At 40.6% G+C, this 23400-nt stretch overlaps 1 protein-coding gene across 5 annotated transcripts in view; it reads left to right on the top strand.

The window, feature by feature from the left end:
• PARN (poly(A)-specific ribonuclease) overlaps positions 1-23400 on the top strand; it is a 167423-nt gene that overhangs the window by 1503 nt on the left and 142520 nt on the right. For all 5 annotated transcript variants that reach the window (XM_033428761.2, XM_004270162.3, XM_033428759.2 and 2 more), the window contains exons 3-12: positions 1825-1904; positions 2697-2764; positions 2850-2931; positions 7838-7898; positions 13545-13710; positions 14393-14458; positions 15931-15969; positions 17353-17395; positions 18686-18766; positions 21812-21868. In XM_033428761.2, the coding sequence (XP_033284652.1) occupies positions 1825-1904; positions 2697-2764; positions 2850-2931; positions 7838-7898; positions 13545-13710; positions 14393-14458; positions 15931-15969; positions 17353-17395; positions 18686-18766; positions 21812-21868 (743 nt within the window). The remainder of the gene's footprint in view (positions 1-1824; positions 1905-2696; positions 2765-2849; positions 2932-7837; positions 7899-13544; positions 13711-14392; positions 14459-15930; positions 15970-17352; positions 17396-18685; positions 18767-21811; positions 21869-23400) is intronic.

Genomic DNA, 23400 nt, shown 5'->3' with positions numbered 1-23400 from the left:
TTCTAGTTGGAGTCAGTTCCCTGGAAAGCTAAGAGTTTTCACCGCAAATAATTGTCTCTTGACCTTGAGTATACCTTTGTTGTGTAGATGTTACTCCAAACTGTTGACCAAGACTGTACTCTAACAGTAATGCGCATCAGTATTTGTTGATGTCTGAGTATGCATTAATCTTTGAAAGCAGCAAAACTTATTCAGTCATAGAGATTGTTTCCTTAAATCATGACTGTTTTGAAACCTAATTTTTGTTTTTTACTGAATTATAATTGACCAATTATATCAGTTTCAGGTGTACAACATAGTGATTTGATATTTTTATACACTATGAAATCACCATGCTAAGTCTAGTTACCATCTGTTAGCTACAAAGTTATTGTTGGCTATATTCCCTATGCTGTGACATTTATTTTATAACTCAAACTTTGTATCTCTTAAACCCCTTCACCTATTTGGCCTTTCCACCCACCCTCTCCCCTCTGGCAACCATTAGTTTACTCCCTGTATGAATGTCTTTGTTTTGTTTTGTTTGTTTGTTTTGTTTTTTGGATTTCACCAATAAGTGAAATCATATGGCATTTGTCTTTCTCTTTCTGACTTATTTCACTTAGCATAATACCTTCTAGGTCTATCCATGTTGCAGATGGCAAGGTTTTATTTTTTATGGCTGAGTAATATTTCTATATATGTATGTGTATATATATGTATGTATGTATGTGTGTGTATATATATGTATGTGTGTGTATATATGGCATCTTCATTATCCATTCATCTATCTTTGGACAATTAGGTTGCTTCTATGTCTTTTCTATTGTAAATAATGATGTAAATAATGATGTAGTGACATAGGGATGCATATATCTTTTCGAATTAGAATTATTGAAGAAAAAATAATTTTTGTTTTCATATAAATATCCATAAGTGGAATTGTTGGCTCATATGTTAGTTCTATTTTTAGTATTTTGAGGAAGCTTATACTGTTTTCTATAGTGGCTGCACCAGTTGACCTTCCCACCAACAGTACATGATGGTTCCCTTTTCTCCGCATCCTTGCCAACACTTGTTATTTCTTGTGTTTTTGAGAATAACCATTCTGACAGGCGTGAGGTGGCATCTCAAGATTGCTTTGGCTGTTCGGGGTATTTTGTGGTTCCATACAAATTTTAGGATTATTTGTTCTAGTTCTGTGACAAATGCCATGGGTATTTTGATAGAGATTGCTTTGAATCTGTAGATTGCTTTGGGTAATATGGACATTGTTACAGTATTAATTCTTCAGATTCGTGAGCACAGTCTTTCCATTTATTCCCATTGTCTTCAATTTCTTGCACCAATGTCTTATAGTTCTCAGAGTACACGTGTTTCACCTTCTTGGTTAAATTTATTCCTAGGTATTTTATTCTTTTTGATGCAATTGTAAATGGGATTGTTTTCTTAATTTCTGTTTTTCATAGTTTGTTATTAGTGTATAGAAATTTACAACAGATTTCTGTATATTAATTTTGTATCCTGCAACTTTACTGACTTCCTTTATTAATTCTAATAGTTTTTTGGTGAGGTCTCTATAGTGTTTTCTATATTTGAAATCTGTTTTAGACACTGAAACTGCCCATTCTCAAATTGAAACATTCACATCTCTAAATTCATTACTATAGAGTTTAGCTTGGTAGCCAGTGAAATTAATGCTAATTTTGAGAAAGTGAAGAAAGGAGCACTTCCAATTAATTTTAATTCATGAAAATATGAAATTATAGCGCCATTGAATAGTTGACTGACATTTTTCCATTAGCATTTATTAACAAGTTAAAAATTTTATTTCTTAAAATCTAGGAATCAGCGATGGACCCTCGGTCACCGCATTAACAAATGGTTTTGACACTCCGGAAGAAAGGTATCAGAAGCTTAAAAAGGTACGTGGATGTGCTAGAAAAAAATTTTTTTTCCCATGTTGGTCCTGCATATGTTGAATTATAGAGGAATATAATCGTTAAACTTGTTCATTAATGTCTCAACCCCAGCTATAAAATGATATTTTAGTGGTATTTAAAACAACAGCAAAAATAATTGTTCGCTGGAAAACATTTTGGGGAAGGTTTAGTATTTTCAGTGTTAATTTGATTTACAGGAAATGTGATGTGGTTATTTTAATCATTTGGAAATAGGTTTACCATGACACTCTGGATGGTGGATAGGTGCCTAAGTTGGGAAAAATATTAAGAAATGTATATAAATTAATAATGCATCTGATACCTACTAGAGAATGGACTTGAGGATATGGGGAGGGGGAAGGATAATCTGTGACAAAGTGAGAGAGTGGCATGGACATATACACACTACCAAACATAAAATAGATAGCTAGTGGGAAGCAGCCACATAGCACCAGGAGATCAACTCGGTGCTTTGTGACCACCTAGAGGGGTGGGATAGGGAGGGTGTGAGGGAGGGAGACACAAGAGGGTAGAGATATGGGAACATATGTATAACTGATTCACTTTGCTATAAAGCAGAAACTAACACACCATTGTAAAGCAATTATACTCCAATAAAGATGTTAAAAAAAATGATGCGTCTGATAGATAATCTGTAATCTGTTCTAATTGGAACAAAGTTAAGTAATCAGAAAACCCACCTGATTGAGAATACTGTTGCTGACGTCGACTGTAGAGCACTGTTTTGACAGATATTTTATTTCCCTTTTCCAGCATTCCATGGACTTTTTGCTGTTTCAGTTCGGCCTTTGCACTTTTAAGTATGACTACACAGATTCAAAGTAGGTTGTTTTAATAAGTGGTGGGAATTCTTTTGTCATGGTGTAATGTAATGCCCTAAGTCTCCCTTTATCTTATTTTCCCCAGGTATATAACAAAGTCTTTTAACTTCTATGTTTTCCCGAAACCCTTCAATAGATCTTCACCAGATGTCAAATTTGTTTGTCAGGTTAGTAGTATAATTGAGTTGTTTTTCTGTTATGAATTGCTGATGAGGCAGTGTGGAAATGTGGAATCAGAATTCTCTCTAAAATTTGGTTCTACTACTAACTTTGCACTTTGGGCAAATCATTTCACCTCTCTGACTTTCAGTTTTAGGGGTGTAAATTAATGACACTCCCATCTTCCCTTTTACTTGAGAATGAGTTAAGGAATGAGATGTAAGTGACAGGCAGATGGAAATGAGAACGTGAGCTTTATCATTAGTAAAGCTGAATCTGAGACCATGGCTTCGTAGTGTGACTCTTTGGGGGATTTTTAATGTCTTACCCCTGAATTGAACCTACAGATCAGGACCTTCAGGCTTCTTCCCACCCCATTCTCATTGCACCCATCTCCAAGGGTAGAGCTTTATTTTCTGGAAGAGGCGGGTATGTGTGTATCCTCTTTGAAAAGAGAAAGCCCAAAAGGGGCTAAGCTATATATGTTCAGTTTCTTTTCCCAAGCTCACCAATTAGGAAAGAGAGGGTAGATAAAGACCACTGTTTCCTCCTGAGTAGGAGAGGGCTGACTTTACGAGCCAAGGTAAGGATACAAGGAGGTTCCCCTTTAGAACACCCTGTTTGGAGTTGTAGCTGATCTAGTAGACACTCAGTGAATATCAGTTTCCCCGTTCTGCTCTCTCTCTTTTTTTTTTTTTTCCTTTCTGCTCTCTTAATAATCTGATACAATGGATAAGGTGAATGTGAATAAGTGTATAGCGAATGGATATGTGATGAAAGCTGAATGTTGGCCTTTTCTCCCTTATGATCTTATGCTTGAGCTTCTCTCCCCGTAGCAACATTAGTTCCTTTGAGTCTTCCCATCTTTCCCTTTTCCTGCATGTAAGTAGTAATGCAGTTAAGAAAGCCTGGAGGGTAGGCTTCTGAGTGACTGAGTCATGTCAGGTTCTTTCTGTAATAAGGCAGGATATAAACAAATGAAATTGAGCATTAATTGTATATCTAGGGCTGAAGAGAAGGTAATTTTGGTTTTGTAAACCTGAATTTTTCTTAAATTAGCAAATAAACCATAGTTGATATTTCTTTACCCTGCAACCATTTAACAGCTATTTACCAGTCACCTTAGTATAGGATACTTAATTAAACAGTATTTGTAGATTTTCACTGAGAGAAAAATAGGCTTAGTTGGGAAATTTGTGTGGATGTAGATTTCCAACAGTACCAGGAAAAGACAATTATTTAAAGTGGATTCCATGGCTTTAGCCAGGGGTTAATCAAACAAATGCAGACAGTGGCAATGAGACACCTTGGGGATGATGCTTTGTTCTAAAAGACCAACACAAACACAGTTATTCTAGGAAATGAATTGGAAACAGATCAAAAGAACCCTACCCATTGTACAAAGCCATTCTGGGGCTACACCTGGAACACTTTAGGTAGTTATAGTAGCCAGCCACTCCTTAAAACAAAGAAAGACATCACAGACTTGAAGACAGGCCAGAGACTAATGTCTAAAATGGACGATGGGATAAAAATGGTGCAATTCTTGGGTTTCCCTGGTGGCGCAGTGGTTGAGAGTCCGCCTGCCGATGCAGGGGACGCGGGTTCGTGCCCCGGTCCGGGAAGATCCCACATGCTGCGGAGTGGCTGGGCCCGTGAGCCATGGCCGCTGAGCCTGTGCGTCCGGAGCCTGTGCTCCGCAACGGGAGAGGCCACAACAGTGAGAGGCCCGTGTAGCGCAAAAAAAAAAAAAAAAAAAAAGGTGCAATTCTCTGTTCTGGAAAAGCAAAGGCAGAGAAGAGGTTTAGACTCAGTAAGTAAACTTGTGAATTGTATGGATATGGTAAATGATAGTGTCTTTGAATTTTTTTCTTTTGTCCTCCATCTAAGGTGGATTTTGTTTTAAAATTCTATGGTGACAGCAGGGTTGCATCTTACAAGGAACTTATTAGCTTCTGGAGTCAGCGACTAGGGTGAAAATTGTGTCTGGTCAAAAATCAATCTTGAAAAGCTCTTATTACCCTTAAAGCAGGGAGAGTTTGGGGGCAAAATAACTTAATATGCTCTTTGAAAAATAAGCATCTGTATACATAGTGAGCTGCTCACACTGGGCGGGATATGGGGGAGCTACCTGAGAGCCAGACACACTCCTGGAGCACGTGCCCGTCCAGTGGGGCGACAGAAGAACTGCATGGCATTGGCATTGTCTTCACCTCCTCTTTTTCTTCTCTTCTCCTTCCTTTTTCTGACCGAACATCTATAGTTGAATTCATGGAAGAAAATACATACGTGGTCGTGAAAAATCGAGACCCTGCTGCTGTCTGTAGAGTAAAGAACGAGTTTCTTTTTTTATCCCGTCTTCCCCATGCCACTTCTTTCCCCATTTCACTCCTTTTATGTCCATATGTACCTATACTCTTATGTCTACATATATATACATAATTTTAGCTTTTCTCTTTAATATACACAGGATCATAATATTCATATTTTATATAACTTGCATTTTCTACTTAACACACTGTCTTCATATTTCATAGTATGGATATGTTATAATTTATTTAACTGGAGTTTAGAAGTTTTCCAGTGGTTACCTATTTAAACAATGCTATAGTCAGCGTCTGTGTGCAGCATGTCTTGGTTATATGTAGGAATGTTTTTATAGGATAGATTTCCTAGAAGGGGAATTGCTGACTCATAGAGCTTATATATTTAACATTTTGATAGATGCGTCAAATTGTCCTCCCAAGTAGCCATGCTCATCTTTTGAATCCTGAAAATGGTACATTTAGGACAAACCAAAGATAGTGGTTAGTAAACCACAAATAGATTTTGTTGGTTCAAAGGGTTTTTCCTTTCTTTTCTTTTCTTTTTATACAGCAGGTTCTTATTAGTTATCTGTTTTATACAAATTAGTGTATATATGTTAATCCCAATCTCCCAATTCATCCCACACCCTCCCCCCACCAACCCCTGGCCGCTTTCCCCCCTTGGTGTCCATATGTTTGTTCTTTACGTCTGTGTCTCTATTTCTGCCTTGGAAACTGGTTCATCTGTGCCATTTTTCTAGATGGGTTTTTTTCTTTATTATGGTAAAAAAATACATAACTTAAAATTTACCATTTTAAGAGGCTTTCAGTTCAGTGGCATAAAGTACATTTTTTTTTGTGCAACTTAGAGGGTATTATTTGAGTGGAAAGTAAATAGCTTCAAAAAGGGGATAGGTGAATCTGTGACTCTGGATTTTTAAAGAAGGAAGTTAGGATGTTTTGGAGTCTAGTGACAGCAGGGACAAAAATGCCTTTCCATAATCCATCTTTTGGTGCCTCTGTCAGTGATGGAATATTAGGTGGGCAGAGTTTTAAGAATACTCAGACATGGTAGATAAAAAGGCTTGTGGCCCAAGTCAGAAGTCATTGGGTCTTGTTCAGAACAAGATAAAAAGGGAAGATGTGGTCGGGGACTGGTTGCTTATTTGAAACCACAGGAAACCTGGACATGATGGAAAATGATGTGCCTGTACCCACACGTATGTGTGTGTGTGTGTGTGTGTGTGTGTGTGTGTGTGTATTTGGTAAGGTTGCCTTTTTATATCTCATCATATTTTAAAGAGAATTTGTGTTGGGTAAAAAGTATGTATATATATATAAAAGTATATATAGTATATGAAACCTTTTAACATAAGATTAAAAAGATAAGTAAGTGAAAAGTTGGAAGAAAAGAAAAATGAGGATACGATTACTGTGTTATGATTAGAACACAGAATTTGTGTCAAAGAAAGTGTCACCTTTTTGTCTCTGAGCTTCCTACCAGCCAAGAATAGGGGGAACACACAATCAATTCTGTGGCCCATAGGATCGAAATAGGCCAGAGCTCAGGAGGAGTTCAGCTTTCCTCAGACTAGAGACCTCAGAACACTTCCCCTTCTGTTATCATAAAGAAATCACTAATGTAGAAGACCTTGTCTTCAGTGGCATCTCTAAAGAGAGTACTGGAACTGGTACAGCGTCCCTCAGCCTAGACTGATGGTATAATGTCAGGTACAGGTCAGGAAGGTAGTTCTATGAGGGGTCAGATTAAAATGACTTGTGTGCTGCCCTCTAATGTTCTGACTTAAAACAAGAATAAAATTAGAGAAGCTACAGTGATGTTTCCCACTCTTCAGTCAGTTGAGTAAGAACTTTGTGAAAATTTTCCCATTCTTGTGTAGTATTATTTAATTAATATTTTTACTAACATTTACTTATATATTTTGACTTACCCTAGGCTTGAGATATGTATTTAATAAGTCTTGTTACTGGGAATTTTTCTCTATTTTGATCTTGAATGTAAAGAACATCCAATTAAGAGCTTGGGACTTCCCTGGCAGTCCAATGGTTAAGACTCTGCCCTTCCAAAGCAGGGGGCGCGAGTTCAATCCCTGGTTGGGGAACTAAGATCCCACATGCCACACGGCGTGGCCAAAAAAGAAAAAAAAGATTTGGGGCTTTCAGAATCTAAGTTGACGTGAATAATTGATACCTTATAACTTGCACATGTTTGCTACCTTAAACCTGAACCTGGGGTGAGAGAATAGAAATACATTTAATTTTTATTTATAGTCTCCTAGTCAGTACAGCCACCAGGAGTTTCCTGCCGATTGGGAGAATATATGTTCACTAAGTAAAATTTTCTTAAATGTTGTGAAACAAAGGATATTTGTTTTATAAGCTATAAAGGAGAAGAGCCCAGATAGTTTAAGTGAATTAATGGATGATTTGGCAGCCGTGGAGTAGAAATGCCTTGTCCTCTCACCTTTGGCATGCTGCCTTCTTGCCTGGTTGCCTTTGTTTACTTGCCTGAGTTCTTTCTCTGCTTCTATTCATACACCTGCCACGAACATCACCGAAACGCATGTTCTGTTTACTCTTGTTTCAGAGCTCAAGCATTGACTTTCTAGCAAGCCAAGGATTTGATTTTAATAAAGTTTTTCGCAACGGTAAGACTATGTGTGACCTCTCTTTAGAGCTTGTAAATGTGGATTTAGTTGAGAATTATCTTTTTGTGCCTGCTGTCTGAGACAGGATCTCGGATTCCCAGTCCATCGTGTGCAGCCATAGAGTTTTTATTGTGCCCTTTTTTTAAGGCCTGAACTGGACAGGAGCTGCTACTTATTTAGATCTATTGAGGCCTCTCAAGCTCCTGGTTTCACTGAGTGGAGCTTTTCTGTCGCTGGTGTGACTTGGTTTCCTGGCAGACCACCTGGGGGGAATGCATCCCTGTTTCCTTTCAGTGGTACAAGTGCTACGATGTAGCATTTTAAAAAGCAGCCGTATTCCAGTAATACAGAGATGGTCTTTGGAGGAAAAATGTCTACATAGTCTGCACAATCCTGATGGCTAACTTGCTGGCATGATAGGCTGGCAAGCGGCCTGGAGAGAGGGACTACGTCCCTTCCTTATCCCCAGAGCAGAGCACGATTCCTCTTCCATATCAGGGAGGTGACAGTTAAATATTTGATGAATGAACACCGGACGTTAGACCACACCAGAGTGGTTTTCCTTCCTCCATTCATTTGTTTCCCGAAAAGTATTGGGGAAAGCCTCTGGTTTTCTCAGCAGTATTAAGCGCCTGCTGCTCTAAGGTCAATAGGTACTTTTCACTTAATTATTCTTGTAAATTGTATTCATTCCCATGGGGAATGTATTATTGAGTGAGGTAAGAAAGGAGATTTTTCTCAGCAAAGGTTCTAGAACAAAGACTTCAGCTAAAGTCTCTTCCCCTGAGCATGATATCCTTGCAGGGCCTTTAGCACCCATGTCATGTTGTTTTTTAAATTGCTTTAGTGGTGCTGCGTCTTCATGTCTAGTGATGATTTTGATTTTTGGAAATACTAAAAGAAATTTGGAATCCAAACTGCTTAACATGGTGGATAAACCGGCTGGGTAACACAGTTTGGGTATAATAAAACAATTTATTTGCTTTGGCTCATACTTGACTCTGAAAGCCATTATAAAACACAAGTTCCAAATGTAGTTAGAGCCCTATAATGGAATAGTTGCAGAAATCTTTTGAAGGAACTACTTTACCCAGACTCATATGAGTGTGTAATTTCCAGCCTGATGGTTTTATTTTCATAAAAGGAGAGAAACAGCAAAATTGGAGGATGCCTCAGTCTCTAGTTTTGTAGTCAGACCTTGTAATATTTTAGTCAGAGCTGCATCAGGGCTCCCAGGCCAACTGTTATTACCGAGACTCTAACCCCGTGCTGTTGTAGATGCTCTGTAATTCTGACCTAGACCTTCACTTCTCTTTCTTATCAAATCTTGCCACTCAGGGTTCGCAAATGCCAGGCCCTTTTCTCCTGGCAGTCTTCTTGTTAGTGCCTTTGACTTCCTTGTCTGAAGTGGAACCAGGTGACTCCTCTTACCGTTCCCCCTGCAGCCCTCCCAAGCACAGGTGGTTTCAGCTCTGTCTCTGTATCTGCAGCCAGGCAGTGGTAGGCATGCCACCTTCAATCCACTTGAGTTCCCTCTTCTCAGGAGCCATGCTTCTTCCCAGGGCTGCGTCACCAGCTCTGCCATCCCTCTTTCTGCTGACTTCCTGGGCGTGGCCTTCACCAGCAGCCTTGGCGACGGCTGATCGTCTTTCTCTCCACTCCTACCTCTCTCCTCCTTCTGGGTGACTCCAGCATCCACAAGGACAGCCAGCAAATGCTCTGTCTTGTCTGTTTCTTGGCCAGGCAGTCAGCAGTCCTCGCTTCTGCCTCCCCTTAGCCCTGCACTCCCTTGGTAGCATCATGGGTCTTATTAGCAATAACTGTGCCCATCTCCATCATTTCTCTTGTCTTTCTCTTCCACTTACTTGGGTACCTCATTTCAGCCATCAGTTGACCTCCATTGCTTTTTCACTATCGGTTACCTTCCACTCTCCTGTCTTGACTTCTCTCCTTGTCCACCTGGTCCATCATTATCCTTTCTTCCAGCCCTTGCTCCTCTTTCCCTCTATTGCCCTGGTCTAGCCAAGTCCCAGCCCTGGTTGGATCTTATCATCCACCTCCTCTATCTCTGAGCATCTGAATATTGCAGGCAAATGTGACACACCTGAGCTAATTTGTCACTTTAAATTCATGACCACAAGCTTCAAGAAAGGACTCAGTCGTGCTCAAAAATCCTACTTTTCTGACTTAGAAATTCCCTTTCCAACTCTCTGTGATGTCTGTTGCACTCAGTTGATGACCATGCCTCTCAATGAAAATAGAAGCCATCAGGGAAGAGCCACTTCGTGTTCTCACCACCAGACCCACAGGTCTCCCCCGAGCCCGGGCTCAGCCTTTTCGTTTCTCTCCTTACAGAGAAGAGGAGTCCCTGCACCGGTCAGAGGCTAGTACCTGCCTCCTAGTCAGGCACTGGCTCTTCCAGTTTGCCCTTCTCTCTCCTGGATATTTTCCCGTCTCTGCTGATCATTCCATCAACCTTTGTAAACATGCTTTGTGAAAGTGCAGAGCTTCTTAATCTAGGCCATGGCTGCCTTCCTGCCATAGATAGAATTCAGAAGTCTGTGAACTTGGGGAGGGCATTGTGGAATTCAAATCTATATTTTCTCTAACCTTGAACTGAATTTGTTTGTTTCTTCTGTTAGGAATGTCGGCAACAACCCAGCAGTGTTAGAGTAGCTGGGAGGTTGTCCTCAGTGAAATCCCAGGTATCTTCAAATGGCATTTCAGTTGTGACAGATATCTTGAATATTGTTTACCTTCATCAGTACTTTGAAATTATCATAGTTATGTCACCTGCCATTAGGTCTTGTTATTTAATGTGTTGACCAGGAAGCTGATTTCCTGTATTATTATCCTGTATTATTATATCACAGATTAAAAAAAGAATTTTTGGTAACTATTTCAATATAATTACCTTTCTTTACAATCTTGCATATTTTATTTTATGCATTTGAAAACATTATTCTGGGGAAGGGTCTGTATATTTCACCCAACCACCAAAGGAGTTGGTGGCCTGTGAAGATTAAGCAGGCCTGCAGGAACATCTCTGTCTTGAAATAACTCCAACCAAAGCAAAACCATCCCCCCCTCACTTGATTCCACATCCCCTTTCTACTTCTGGCCTGTGATCCTCCCACTCAGAGGAAAGCATCTTGAATGAGATGTGTGTTCTCACTGTTCCTTCCTCTTCCCCTCTAGTTTTTTTCTTCACCCACCCCCAGCTGGCCCGCCATCTGCACCCCTCCAAGGACACTGCTGGTCCCCCGTGCCTGCCATGATCTCAGACCCCATAGATCCTTCTTTGTCCTCATCTCGTTCCACCTTTGGAGGAATTTGACCCAGTCGATTGCTCCCTCCTTCCCTAGACTCTGTCCTCTGGCTTTCAGACACTCATTCTCCTGGTTTTCGTCCCACCTCCCTCTGGACTCCCCCGCGTCCTGATTGGCTCATTCTCGTCTCGCCAGCTTCTAAATATTACTTTTCCTAGTTGGTCTCATATATTCCATGGTTTTATTTATTTTTTATTATTAAATTCTCATTTCGAAATAATTTCAGACTTATATAAATGTTGCCAGAATACCGCAAAGAATTCCTGATACCTTCCCTCTGATTTCCCAGGTGTTAGCATTATAATGTTTGCTTTGTTGTCCTTTCTCTCATTATATATGTGTATATATAATGTTTTTCCTGAACCATTTTAGAGTAAGTTGCACCCATGATGCTCCTTTATTCCTAACTACTTCAGTGTGAATTTTCCTAAAAACAAGAGCTCTTATATAGCCCAGTAATCCAAATTAGGAAATTGACATTGCTACAGTACTGTTACCTCATTTGCAAACCTAATATAAGTTTTGCTACTTATAGCAAAAGAGGAAAAATAATTTCCCCTTGTCCAGATTCAATCCAGGACCACACGTTGCCTTTGAACTGTCGTATCTCTTTGCTCTTTTAAAATCCAGAACAGTTTCTCAGTCTGTGATTTTAGTACCTTGACGTTTTTGCATAGTGGAGGCCAGTTATTTTGTAGAATGCCCCTCGATTTGGATTTTTTTGATGTTTCCTCAGACAAGTCCAAATGCATCTGTTCATCTCGGGCAGGGATACTGCACAAGTGAATGTCTGTGCTGCTCAGTGCATCATATCAGGAGGCATATGACATCAATTAGCCGCATTACCGACGATAACTTTTTTTTTGTAGTATGTAAAGTATGAAGTACACTAATATTGTTGTGCAGCTGTTGGTGTTTTTAATGTGGATCACTTTTTCACCAATTAGTTTTAGCATCCATTGATAATTCTTGCTTGAAACAATTATTATTGCTGACGAGTGATGATTTTCTAATTCCATCATTCTTTCTATAAAGTTTTTTAAGTGTCACATGGCTTTTAATGCCCCCCCACGTCCTGATGACACCTACATTTATATCTCAACACCTTTCTCTGGAGCTTTAGGCTTATATCTGCACCTCTTCATTTATATATACATCCCTAGATGATTTATTATATCCAGGAGGTAGCTTTTGATTTTCACCTCTTGGGCCCCAAGTCTATTCATTGCCTAGTTTTCCCCACTTCAGTAAGTGGCCCTACTGTTGTCCCAACTGCTTAAACCTAATAGTTAGATGTCGTTTTTTATTTTGCCCTTCCCTTTCTCCCTCACCCAAGTATGTTGGCAAGTTCTAGCTCTCCTATCTCTAGAATCATTCTCTCCATCTCTGTAGATTAGGCCAAGGTCATAAACTATGACTTTCTGCCTATTTTATAAATAAAGCTTTACTGGGACACAGCCATACCCATTCATTTACCCATTGTGTGGCTGTTTTCATGTTACAAAGGTCAGAGTTAAGTAGTTGCAACAGAGATCCCCGTATGGCCCTCAAGCCTAAAACATCTACTGTTTGTCCCTTTAAGGAAAAGTCTGCTGACCTCTGATCTAAGCGGTTGTCTCTGGCCTGGACATCTGCAGTGGACAGTTCCTTCCATCTGACCTCCCTACTTCAACTCTCACAGGAGTCCAGATGATCTTTTAAAAACATGGAGCAGATAATGTGATTGTCTTGCTTAAAACCTGATGATATCCCATTGCTCGTAGAATAAAGTAAATTCTTACGTGGCCTGTAAGGGGCTATGTAATCTTGCCCCATCCTCTCCAACCTGACATTACGCCATTCTCCTGCTTATGCTTCCGTGCTGTTTCTGGAACAGTCCAAGCCTTTTCCATCCTCTGGGCATTTATGCTTGTTCCCTGCCTGAAATACTCTTCCCCCAGATCCTTCATGTCTGATTCATTCTTACCCTGAGGTCCTCCCTCCTGGTGGCCTTCTCTGGTCAACCTAAGGTCATTCGCTTCACTACAGAGCAGGACAAGTCTACCTTGTTCACTGTTAGCTCATTAGTGCCTGATACAGTGCCTGGCACAGCATAAGAGCCAAATCACAGTTTGTTGAAAGGAGAATGAATGAACGAGCGAATGGAGTGAATGAATAGACAAACACATTTCAAAATCATTTGTTTTTTCCATTGATTTTTTTTGAGCTGTAGTTAAATATGGTCTTTCCTGAGTCTTTTAGACGCCTTGGTTTGTTACAAAATTTTTATGATAAATGGTTACTTCTGCTAATGCATTGTTTTAAAAATTCTGTTCAGGAATTCCATACTTAAACCAGGAAGAAGAAAGACAGTTAAGAGAGCAGTATGATGAAAAACGTTTACAGTCCAACGGTGCAGGCGCTTTGTCGTACGCGTCTCCTAACACTTCAAAATGTCCCGTGACGATTCCTGAGGATCAGAAGAAGTTTATTGACCAAGTGGTGTAAGTTCCTAAACTGAAACCAAACGTGCGTTGAGTCACGTGTCTTGGAGCAGGGCTGACGTCTGTATCTCAGGCTCGTGCTTCACGTGCACAGTGCACACAGAGGTGTGATGTCTGAGGGGCAGGATTTAACTGTGGTGTATCTGAGTTTGTGTCACAGCTGTCAACTGTAAATCGAGTTCTGTGTACTGTACTTAGACTTCCCATGTGTCGCTAGGCAAGAGACTATCTTGGCCAAGTGGTCAGACCTGCGTGGACCACGGGCCTGACAGCCACCGTCCAGTCCCCATGAAAGCAGAGGCCCATCCAGATATTTGCAACACATCCATGTTTTTTTCTCTTGCAGTGAAGTTTCTGACAAGCAAACGTGCCCTCGGAGGAGCATCTGGTTTTGCTCTGTTTAGCTGTCAGTATAACTGTTTTACTAGGAAAGTAAAAATGCAAATCATTTGTATTGCTGAATCCTGGAGAAGTTGTTGAGAACTCATTAATAACAGCAACAAATGCCAAAATAAAGTATTTTTCTTTAAGCCTTACTGAACTAAAAAGTTAACATGATTTGGTAAAATTACAGTGTCGTATGTTCTTGTATTTGGATTGCTTTTGAGTGTGATGATTCTGCTGGTTGACAACTTCATTCCTTAATGATGCTGATGGTCATGTTTTTATTCTAATTCCTCAGAGAGAAAATAGAAGATTTATTACAAAGTGAAGAAAACAAGAACTTGAATTTAGAGCCATGTACTGGGTCAGTTGCCCTGAATATTTTCATGTGTACTTTTTTTGGAAAGGTAGATGATTTCTGGCATGTGCTCCATTTGGTTGCTTAAAAATGCTTTCATAAATAGTCTTTTTATTATAGGTATGTTCCCAATATTTCAGCACGAACTTTAGCATTAACAGAATTGGGACCATGGTATATAGAGACACTGAATGAATGCTTTGTTCCATCCTGGAGGGGAGAAAACTGTTGTGCACCTTTGCTTTAAGTCATGCTCAAGAGTGGCATCATTATTGTAGCCTCGACTTGTGCTTCATACATAAAGGCTTTAGAAGAGCAGAATTTACTGTCAGGCTACTCCTGTCCTTTTTTTTTTTTTTTTTTTTTTTGCTGTACGCGGGCCTCTCACTGTTGTGGCCTCTCCCGTTGTGGAGCACAGGCTCCGGACGTGCAGGCTCAGCGGCCATGGCTCACGGGCCCAGCTGCTCCGCGGCATGTGGGATCTTCCCAGACCGGGGCATGAACCCGTGTCCCCTGCATCGGCAGGTGGACTCTCAGCCACTGCGCCACCAGGGCAGCCCTACTCCTGTCCTTTTAATTTCTCTCTGCAGTAAAAAACATCAGTGTTTCGTAGAGTCAGTGACTGAAACAGCCTGCTTTCCTTCCTTTTACTTTGTGACTAGCTTCACAGAAGTGTTTTAATACATCTGTCCACTTAAAACTCTTCATACAGCCACAGGAAGTAATACTTTGGTTAGACAAGAACTTCTGCCTCTTCTATAAAGACAGTATAATAATAATAATAATAAAGAGCATTTTGATGAAGAAAAGTGGTGAGGAATCCTCCCACCTCAAACATCCTGTCTGCTCTTGTTTGCACATTACCTGTCGCTTCTGATGAAGTCTCCTTTAAAAATTAAATATTTTTCCCAATTTGAAAAAGAATAAATACATGTATATGAATAACTCAATCACTTTGCTCTACACCTGAAACCAACTCAGCATTGTTAATCAACTATACTCCAATATGAAATAAAAAGTTAAAAAAAATTCAATCCATCTTTATTTTATCCATTATTATTATCATTATTATTTTTAATTTTATGTATTTTTGGCTGCATTGGGTCTTTGTTGCTGCACGTGGGCTTTCTCTAGTTGCGGTAAGCAGGGGCTACTCTTTGTTGCAGTGCGTGGGCTTCTCTTGTTGTAGAGCATGGGCTCTAGGAGCGCAGGCTTCAGTAGTTGTGGTGCGCAGACTCAGTAGTTGTGGCGCACGGGCTAGTTACTCTGTGGCATGTGAGATCTTCCTGGACCAGGGATCGAACCCATGTCCCCTACGCTGGCAGGCAGTTTCCCATCCACTGCGCCACCAGGGAAATCCCCAATCCATCTTCTAAAAAAAAAAAAAAAAAATTAAATGTCTTTCCCAACCAGTGCTTGGTCAGTTTGAATTTTCCTTTAATGAGCCAAAATTAATACCTTTTCATTTGTTTTTATAGGTTCCAAAGAAAACTAATTTATCAGACTTTGAGCTGGAAGTAAGTGTTTATATTATACACGAGAGCTCTGTGAGGGACCCAGGATTTAAAAACTAAATGTAATTTTTTAGCTCTTATTTCATTTTTGATATTCTGCAGTTCTTGGTGATTTGACCATACCGTGTTCTTGGGCAGTGCTTTATTTTGTTATTGTTTTCCCCTAATTTCTTAAGTTGAACACCCACTTAATTTATTTCATACCCACTTAATTTATTTCCTTGTTATTCCTTCTTAGTAGATGTTGTAAAGCCTTTACAATTTTCTTTTAACTGTCACTTTGGCCTGTCCATTAACTTCTGGATGTGTAGTGTTTTTGTTCTTTGAAGGTATCAATATATGGTAAAGATTTGGTTTTAAGACCTGGGAAATACTCAGGTGAATGCTTTTTCTAAAACAGGGGTTAGGCCATGGGTAGGTTTCAGGAGGCCTATGAATCCCCTGAAACAATATCCAAAATTGTGTGTGTGTATTTTTCTGGCGGTGTTTCTATTGGTTTAATTATATTTTCAAGTAGATCTCTAACTCAAAAATTGAGTATCGGGATTAGACAGATGGATGTTTGCACTTGACTTTGTTTGGGGTTCTTGTTCTTTCGTTAGAGTCTGCCAGTGGCATGTATACTGGGAATTTACTTTGACCAAAACAGGAAAAGGGCCATTGTTGTTTGACCAGGCCCCTTTCCTCTCATGTTATCCTTGCCACGTACTCCACCCGAGTTCCAGATTCCTCTCCTGGGCAGATGAAACTACTGTGCCGATTACAGCAGAGTTACTCATCTCACCTCTCCCCTGTGCATGCCCCAGATCATCCAAAGAGACCTTCAGAATTTTACTTAGGAAGTAAACATTGTGATATTTAGAAGCAAGATTTGACAGTGTAGTAATTAGTTGACTGTATTACGGGATTCCTGACATTTCAGAAGATGCCTAAGTCCTAAAAATATTAATTTGAAATCAGTTACATTCCTGTGTGTTTTGTTTTTTTTTTTTTTTGCGGTACGTGGGCCTCTCACTGTTGTGGCCTCTCCCGTTGCGGAGCACAGGCTCCGGACGTGCAGGCTCAGCGGCCATGGCTCACGGGCCCAGCCGCTCCGCAGCATGTGGGATCTTCCCGGACTGGGGCATGAACCCGTGTCCCCTGCATCGGCAGGCAGACTCTCAACCACTGCGCTACCAGGGAAGCCCACATTCCTGTGTTTTGAGAGGAGAGAGAGGGAAACATTTAGTAGCTGAAATTACTCTAAAGTCTTCCTAGTAGTGGTATTTATTTCATATTTAATAAAACTTAAGTAATGAAATTATGGCTATGTAGTTGTTTTTAAAATACTTAGGGTTTTAGCTGTTGTCTCATCTACTGATGTCATGTTTTCTTTCTTTTCTTTAGGTATCCCAAAGGCATTCATGTTGAGACTTTAGAAACTGAAAAGGTAACCTCAAGAATTATCCAGGGCCAACATCAAACGCATGAAACCCATGCAACAATATGCAAATGCAAAATGCAATCAAATCGAGCAGTTGAAAGTCAGAGTTTACTCCTTGGCTCTGCTACATATGAACTGGGTGACACTGGGCAAGTCATTTCCCCTCTGCCAGCCTCGTTTTCCTCATTTGTGCATTGGGCATGAGCATGGTAATGAGCTATACCTATCTCACAGCTTTTTAAAAAATAGTTATCAAGTGGGTAGATGGAAGTGAACATGCTTTGTAAACTTGAAAGTATGCAAATGTTAGTACATGTTCTTAAGCCTCACAGAAAGCTGATATACATGATATCCATGTAATAATTGCTTCCTGTTATGTGGCCCAGTAAAATTAAATTTTAGAATCTGGGGCATAAACATAGCTATCATCATGTACTCCCAGGGTTCAGTGATAGAACTGTGATGGGTAAAGGTGGGCTGATGGTGAGCTAATAGTGCGTTCCTTCTACAGAATTTTAGAATTTAGTTCTTGTTGTTAAGTCAGATGTCTAATTAAATAAGAGATTAAGTAAATTAAGTCTTGCTAGAAGAAAAATCTCAAACTTTGACACAGGAGGTTATGTAGTATATTTGATTGATACAAAATGCAGTATGTGACAAAGAAGGTGCTAGTTATCTGACAAGTTACCAGAAAATCCAGGATTTTTTTTTTTTTCCTTTTTTTTGGCCATACCACACAGCTTGTGGGATTTTAGTTTCCCGACCAGGGATTGAACCCGGGCCCTTGGCAGTGAGAGCCTGGAAGCCTAACCACTGGACCACCAGGGAATTCCCCAGGATTTTTTTCTTATGTTAATGAAATGTAGAAATTTTTTTATCGAGGTGTGGTTAACTTACAATATTACAGTTTCAGGTGTACAACATAGTGATTCAACATTTTTATAGATTATATAGAAATTATCTTAAAAACAACTATTTAGAAATTCATGTTCAAATGCAGCATCTTAGTGTTCATTATGGAGTGTCTTATTCTCACAGTCTGTTGATATTTATAATTGTCTTTTGGGGTGATTAATAAACCATGGGAAAATGTCATGGAAACACGGAGGTGGAGTTTTGGTTTGTAAAGCATCAACTCAACTTTTGGTGGCATTTCAAAATACTTCCAGTGTGTTTAGCCCATGAAGGACTGTGCAGTGAGAAAAATTGTACTTCTACTGGTAGCAGAATCTGAATTTTGGGGGGTAGGGGTCAGGTAGCTTCCAGAAAATTGTATATCTGCTTTATGTCTTTTAGAAAGAGCGCTATATTGTTATCAGCAAAGTAGATGAAGAAGAACGTAAAAGAAGAGAGCAGCAGAAACACGCTAAGGAACAGGTGATTGGATTATGTTCATTTCCTTTGAGTGAGAAATGGCTACAGAGTTGTAGATCCTGTGATAGATGCAATTTAATGAATATTTTTCTACTAGAGAAGAATTGGTAGCAAAACCTGGAAGAGAATGAGGGGAACCTAAGGTTAAGTAATTAGATGCAGCCAACAAAGTGAGGCTGGCATCATGGTTGACCAGTCTTCGCTTCCATGAAGCAGTCTTGGAGGAGGAATTAGTGGTTATCATTTAAATTGTGTGTCACTGAGCTTCACAGCCCATTAACTAATCTTGCTATGTCTAACTTCAGGCACAGTTACTAGTTTTCCTAAAACCAAGTTTAGATGATATGATTTGACAGATTAGGATGCACGGTCATATTTGCATCGTTGGAACCTCGCCCTGGTTGTCCTCTGGAGAATGGATTCGAGTAAGTCTGGAGGCAGGGAGACCAGTTCAGCTGCGGAGTAACCAGCTAAGAGATGTCAGTGCCCTGGAACAGGAAAGTTAGTAGCAGTTTAGGTGGAATCTGGCCATCTTTAGAAGGTAGCGTCAGTGGAATTTGTGATTGGATGTGGGTGGTGAAAAGACGAAGGCAGAAGAAAGAAGATGCTCAGGCCCGGAAGTTGGGCAGCTGGGTAGGCTGACATCAGTCCACTTAGATGGGGTGGCGGAGTGGTGTTGGTGGGGGGGCGCAGGTGGAGGAGGCCAGGAGTGGGTTTGGGCGAGGGTGGACGTCCAGCTCACCCATGCATAAAGCAGGGCCACATCAGACTAATGCAACCAGGAAAGACAGAGCAAGCCTCTGTTAGATTTAGACAGTTTATGACTTAGAGAAGGTGACAGCTACACGTGGTGCTTGTCCCACAAACCAAAAAGACAACGCTGAAACAAAAGGGGCCAGGTGACTGCAGAGTGAGCTGTGGATGCCCCATCGCCGAGCAGCCAACTCTAGACTGCGGCTAAGTGCTTTCATACTCTGTAGCTCTATTCTGAAAAGGCGGTGGGGCAGGAAGCCCCAGGCCTCATCAGAACCTGGGCAGCAGTGAGAAACTGTCTCATGACAGCCTCCCAGGCAAGAGAGGGAGGTGGCCTCCCATCCTCTCCTGGGGTGTTCCATCCAGATGCACATTAGTTACATCTCAAGCCTTTGCCTGCGTGGACTATCTGGATATGTGCAAGGTCACCAGGATACTGTGGTAGGGCTGTACCCCTACAGCGGACAAAGGTGTTACATTCTGCTTTTGAGCAGATGAGGTTTTCGATGTTTTGGGGGCATCTGAGCATTGGTGTCCTGTCAGCAGATTGTCGTGCTGGAGTGCAGGAGAGGGGTGAGGGCTGGACTTTGTTGTTGTTGGCAGAGAGACCGGGACAGGATGAGAGCACCTATCATATGCATGAGGAAGGAGCAGAGGGCCCAGGGTTGGATCCTGAGGACCACCAGCATCTGAGTGATGGGCAGAAGTGCAAAAATGTGCCTGAGGTTATTGTGACACAGCAGCCAAGGGGAAGAGTGTTTGAAGAAGGGGATGTTGACAGGGTCTGATGCTCTTGAGAAGTAGAATGAGGACTGAGACATAGCCATTGGGATTAGCCTTGGGAGTAGGTTTTTTTCTTCTTTTTTAAAGAACATTCTTTAAAAAGTTAAAATAATTTTAATTCTGGTAAAATGTATAACATAAACTTTACCATCTTAACCATTTTAAACTGTACAGTTTTGTACTGTAAAATATATTCACACTGTTGTGCAACCGTCACCACCATCCATCTCCAGAACTCCTTTCATCCTGCAAAACTGAAACTCTGTACCCATTAAACAATAACTTCCCATTCCCCCATCCCCCAGCCTCTGGTAACCACCATTCTACTTTCTGTCTCTGTCAATTTGACTGCTCTAGGTGCCTCATGTAAGTGGAATCGTACAGTATTTGTCTGTTACTGGCTTAGTTCACTTAGCATAATGTCATTTAGGTTCATCTGTATTGTAGCATGTGAGAGAATTTCCATTCTTTTTAAAGGCTGAATAATATCGTATGTACTACATTTTGTTTATCCGTTCATCTGCTGTTGGACACTTGTGTTGCTTCTACCTTTTGGTTCTTGTGAATAACGCTGCTCTGCACATGGGTGTACAAGTATCTCTTTGAGTCCTCGCAGTTCTTTGGGGCACATACCCAGGAGTGGGATTGCTGGCTCGTATGGTAGCTCTGTTTCTAATTTTTTGAGGACCAGCCACACTTTTCCACAGTGACTGCACCACTTTACATTCCCACCAACAGGGCACAAGTGTTCCAATTTCTCCACATCCCTGCCAACGCTTGTTAGACTTGAGAGTAGTTTAAAGAGGTGAGCAACTTCAGTGAGGGTGAAGCGGGGGAGCAGGGGGCTTGCGGGTCCCTGGGAGTTGAACTGGACCTAGTGAGTGGAGAGGAGTCTTTAAGGAATCTAGCTGTGAAGAGACAAGAAGGAGAGTGGTTGCGTGGAGCTCAGATTAAAGGAAGGGGTTTCAAGATAGGAGAGAAATTGAGCCCATTTAAGTGCATTGGGAATAAAACAGGAGAGAAGAAACTGAATGGGGATGAGTCTCAGTGCTGTGCTATAAAAATTTTATAAAAATGCATTTGACCAGGAAAAAAGAGTCTGAACATTCTTGATTTGACAGTCAGCTGCTGGGTGGGTCACCTCAGAATTGAATTCAGTATTGAGTTTGGCCAGCAGGTGGCAGCTTTTAAAAGTTTGTGTTTCTAAGGCAACTTGAGAGACTAGGAAATTTCAACAGTTGATGGGAAGTGATGGGTAAACCCTAGCACTGTTATTTTAGTAACTAATGAATAATTTGCCACTTTGCTCATTTTAAAACAGAAGAAAGTTATGTGCATAGGTCATTTCAGATGCAGTTGTTTGGGGTGATAGACTCAAAGCATGTGAAACTAAAGCTATCTAACTCCATATAAAACTTCAGTCTTTTTTTTTTTTTTGCCTAGATTTTAACCCGTTCAAATAAGCAATATGTATACGTCAATAGTGGATTTTTTGTTTTGTTTTTAAATTAGGAAGAACTGAATGATGCTGTGGGGTTTTCTAGAGTCATTCATGCCATTGCTAATTCGGTAAGTGAACCAGACTTTTTAACTAATTTCATGAACATAACATTTAAGGTGAAATGCCCAGTTATCATTGCACATTAATCATCTGGTCACGTTTAGATTGTTTACCTGGTCTGGAGGGAGAAGTTAGAACTTCATAAAGACAGATTGTTGTTATAAGGCGCTTAGTGTGACATCGTAATTGCGGAATTATGTCCAAACCATTTTTTTAGAAAGCATTTCTTGTAAAACGCAGGGGAGGATTATACAGTGACAGCCTTATGTGGCTCCATGGAACTAATATTTATTATTCTCAAAACCCATAAGAAGCAGAATAACAAACTAAAGAATATGGTGAGAAACAATCTAGTGTTTGAAGCGTTTTATTCCTTAATTAGAAGAATCTAGAGGGTAAAAATAATTGTATTGAGTTCTCTGCATAACTGTGATTGAATCTTATATCTCATAGCCTTAATAACATTTGATACATTTAAAAAAATGTATTGACAATTTGTGTAAATATGCTGGAGGGTTCTGTAATAGATAGGATAGACATTTCCCCTTGTTTCATAAATCCTTTCAGGAAAGAGGCACCCACATCTTGAATAGATTAAACTGGGTCTTGCTGCTGGTTGTTTTGTGAGTTATGCATCCGAGTCAGACTGCTTGCCTGGATGCTAAGTTGCCTGGAATCCAAGACTTTTCTTTACTTGAGTAGCTGGCCTAGGGAGAAGAAGTTGTTCCCCTGCAGGAGGAGTCATCTTGTCCCTTAGACGCTGAACTCTGCATCAGGGAAGCTTTACGGCCAGACTCCAGGAGTCCATGAATGTCTCACCACCAGGTGCAGGCTTGTCAAACAGGAGCATCTGAGGAGAGGCAGCCACTGTCCCCCGTGGGGGCGGGGGGCTGTGGCCAGTAAACAGAAGTTAGAGAGCCTTGTGAAGGAGGAGGGCTGGCTCACCTGGAGCTCTTTTGCTCAAGTAAGTGACGTCATCAGAACGGAATAGAGAGTTGGATGAGCCTGGAGAAAAACCAAGGTGTGAGTCTCTTGAGAAGTGGCTAAGATTACGGGTATCCAGAAAAGCAGAGAGGAGTCACATTTGCTTACATTATACACTGTTAGCAACCTTTAGAGCAGTGGTTGATTTGACTGAGGCTGTCCATGAAACACAGAGATGTGGGGTGGCAGTTGGCTTTGAGCCCTCTTATAGCTACTGTGAGGGTTTAGGTAGCTTTTCCAAGATTGGGACGTTTGTTTGCCTTGTACAAACAATTTGGATACCTTAGCCTGCTGTGCCTCTGTTTATTTTTTCTCTCTGTTGTCTCTCTTCTGCAGAGTGATTCATAGTATGTTGCTGATCATTGGTAGTTCACGTCACAAAGCATACTGCGAGAAAAGCCCTATTTATTAGTGATCCAGATTTAAAATTATAAGTCACATACCTTAAAAATACTAACATAGTTAAACTCTGTAAAGCCAGTGAACAGTAGACTCTCTTTATATCAGATCAAATTCTTTTCCCATCACTCTTGGTAGTGAATCTGTTTTAAAAAAT

The sequence above is a fragment of the Orcinus orca genome, chromosome 16 (assembly GCF_937001465.1).
Source record: "Orcinus orca chromosome 16, mOrcOrc1.1, whole genome shotgun sequence".
In the NCBI taxonomy this organism is placed as follows: Eukaryota; Metazoa; Chordata; class Mammalia; order Artiodactyla; family Delphinidae; genus Orcinus; species Orcinus orca.
The sequence above is the reverse complement of the archived record's forward strand: the minus strand, read 5'-3'. Positions and strand labels throughout refer to the sequence as shown.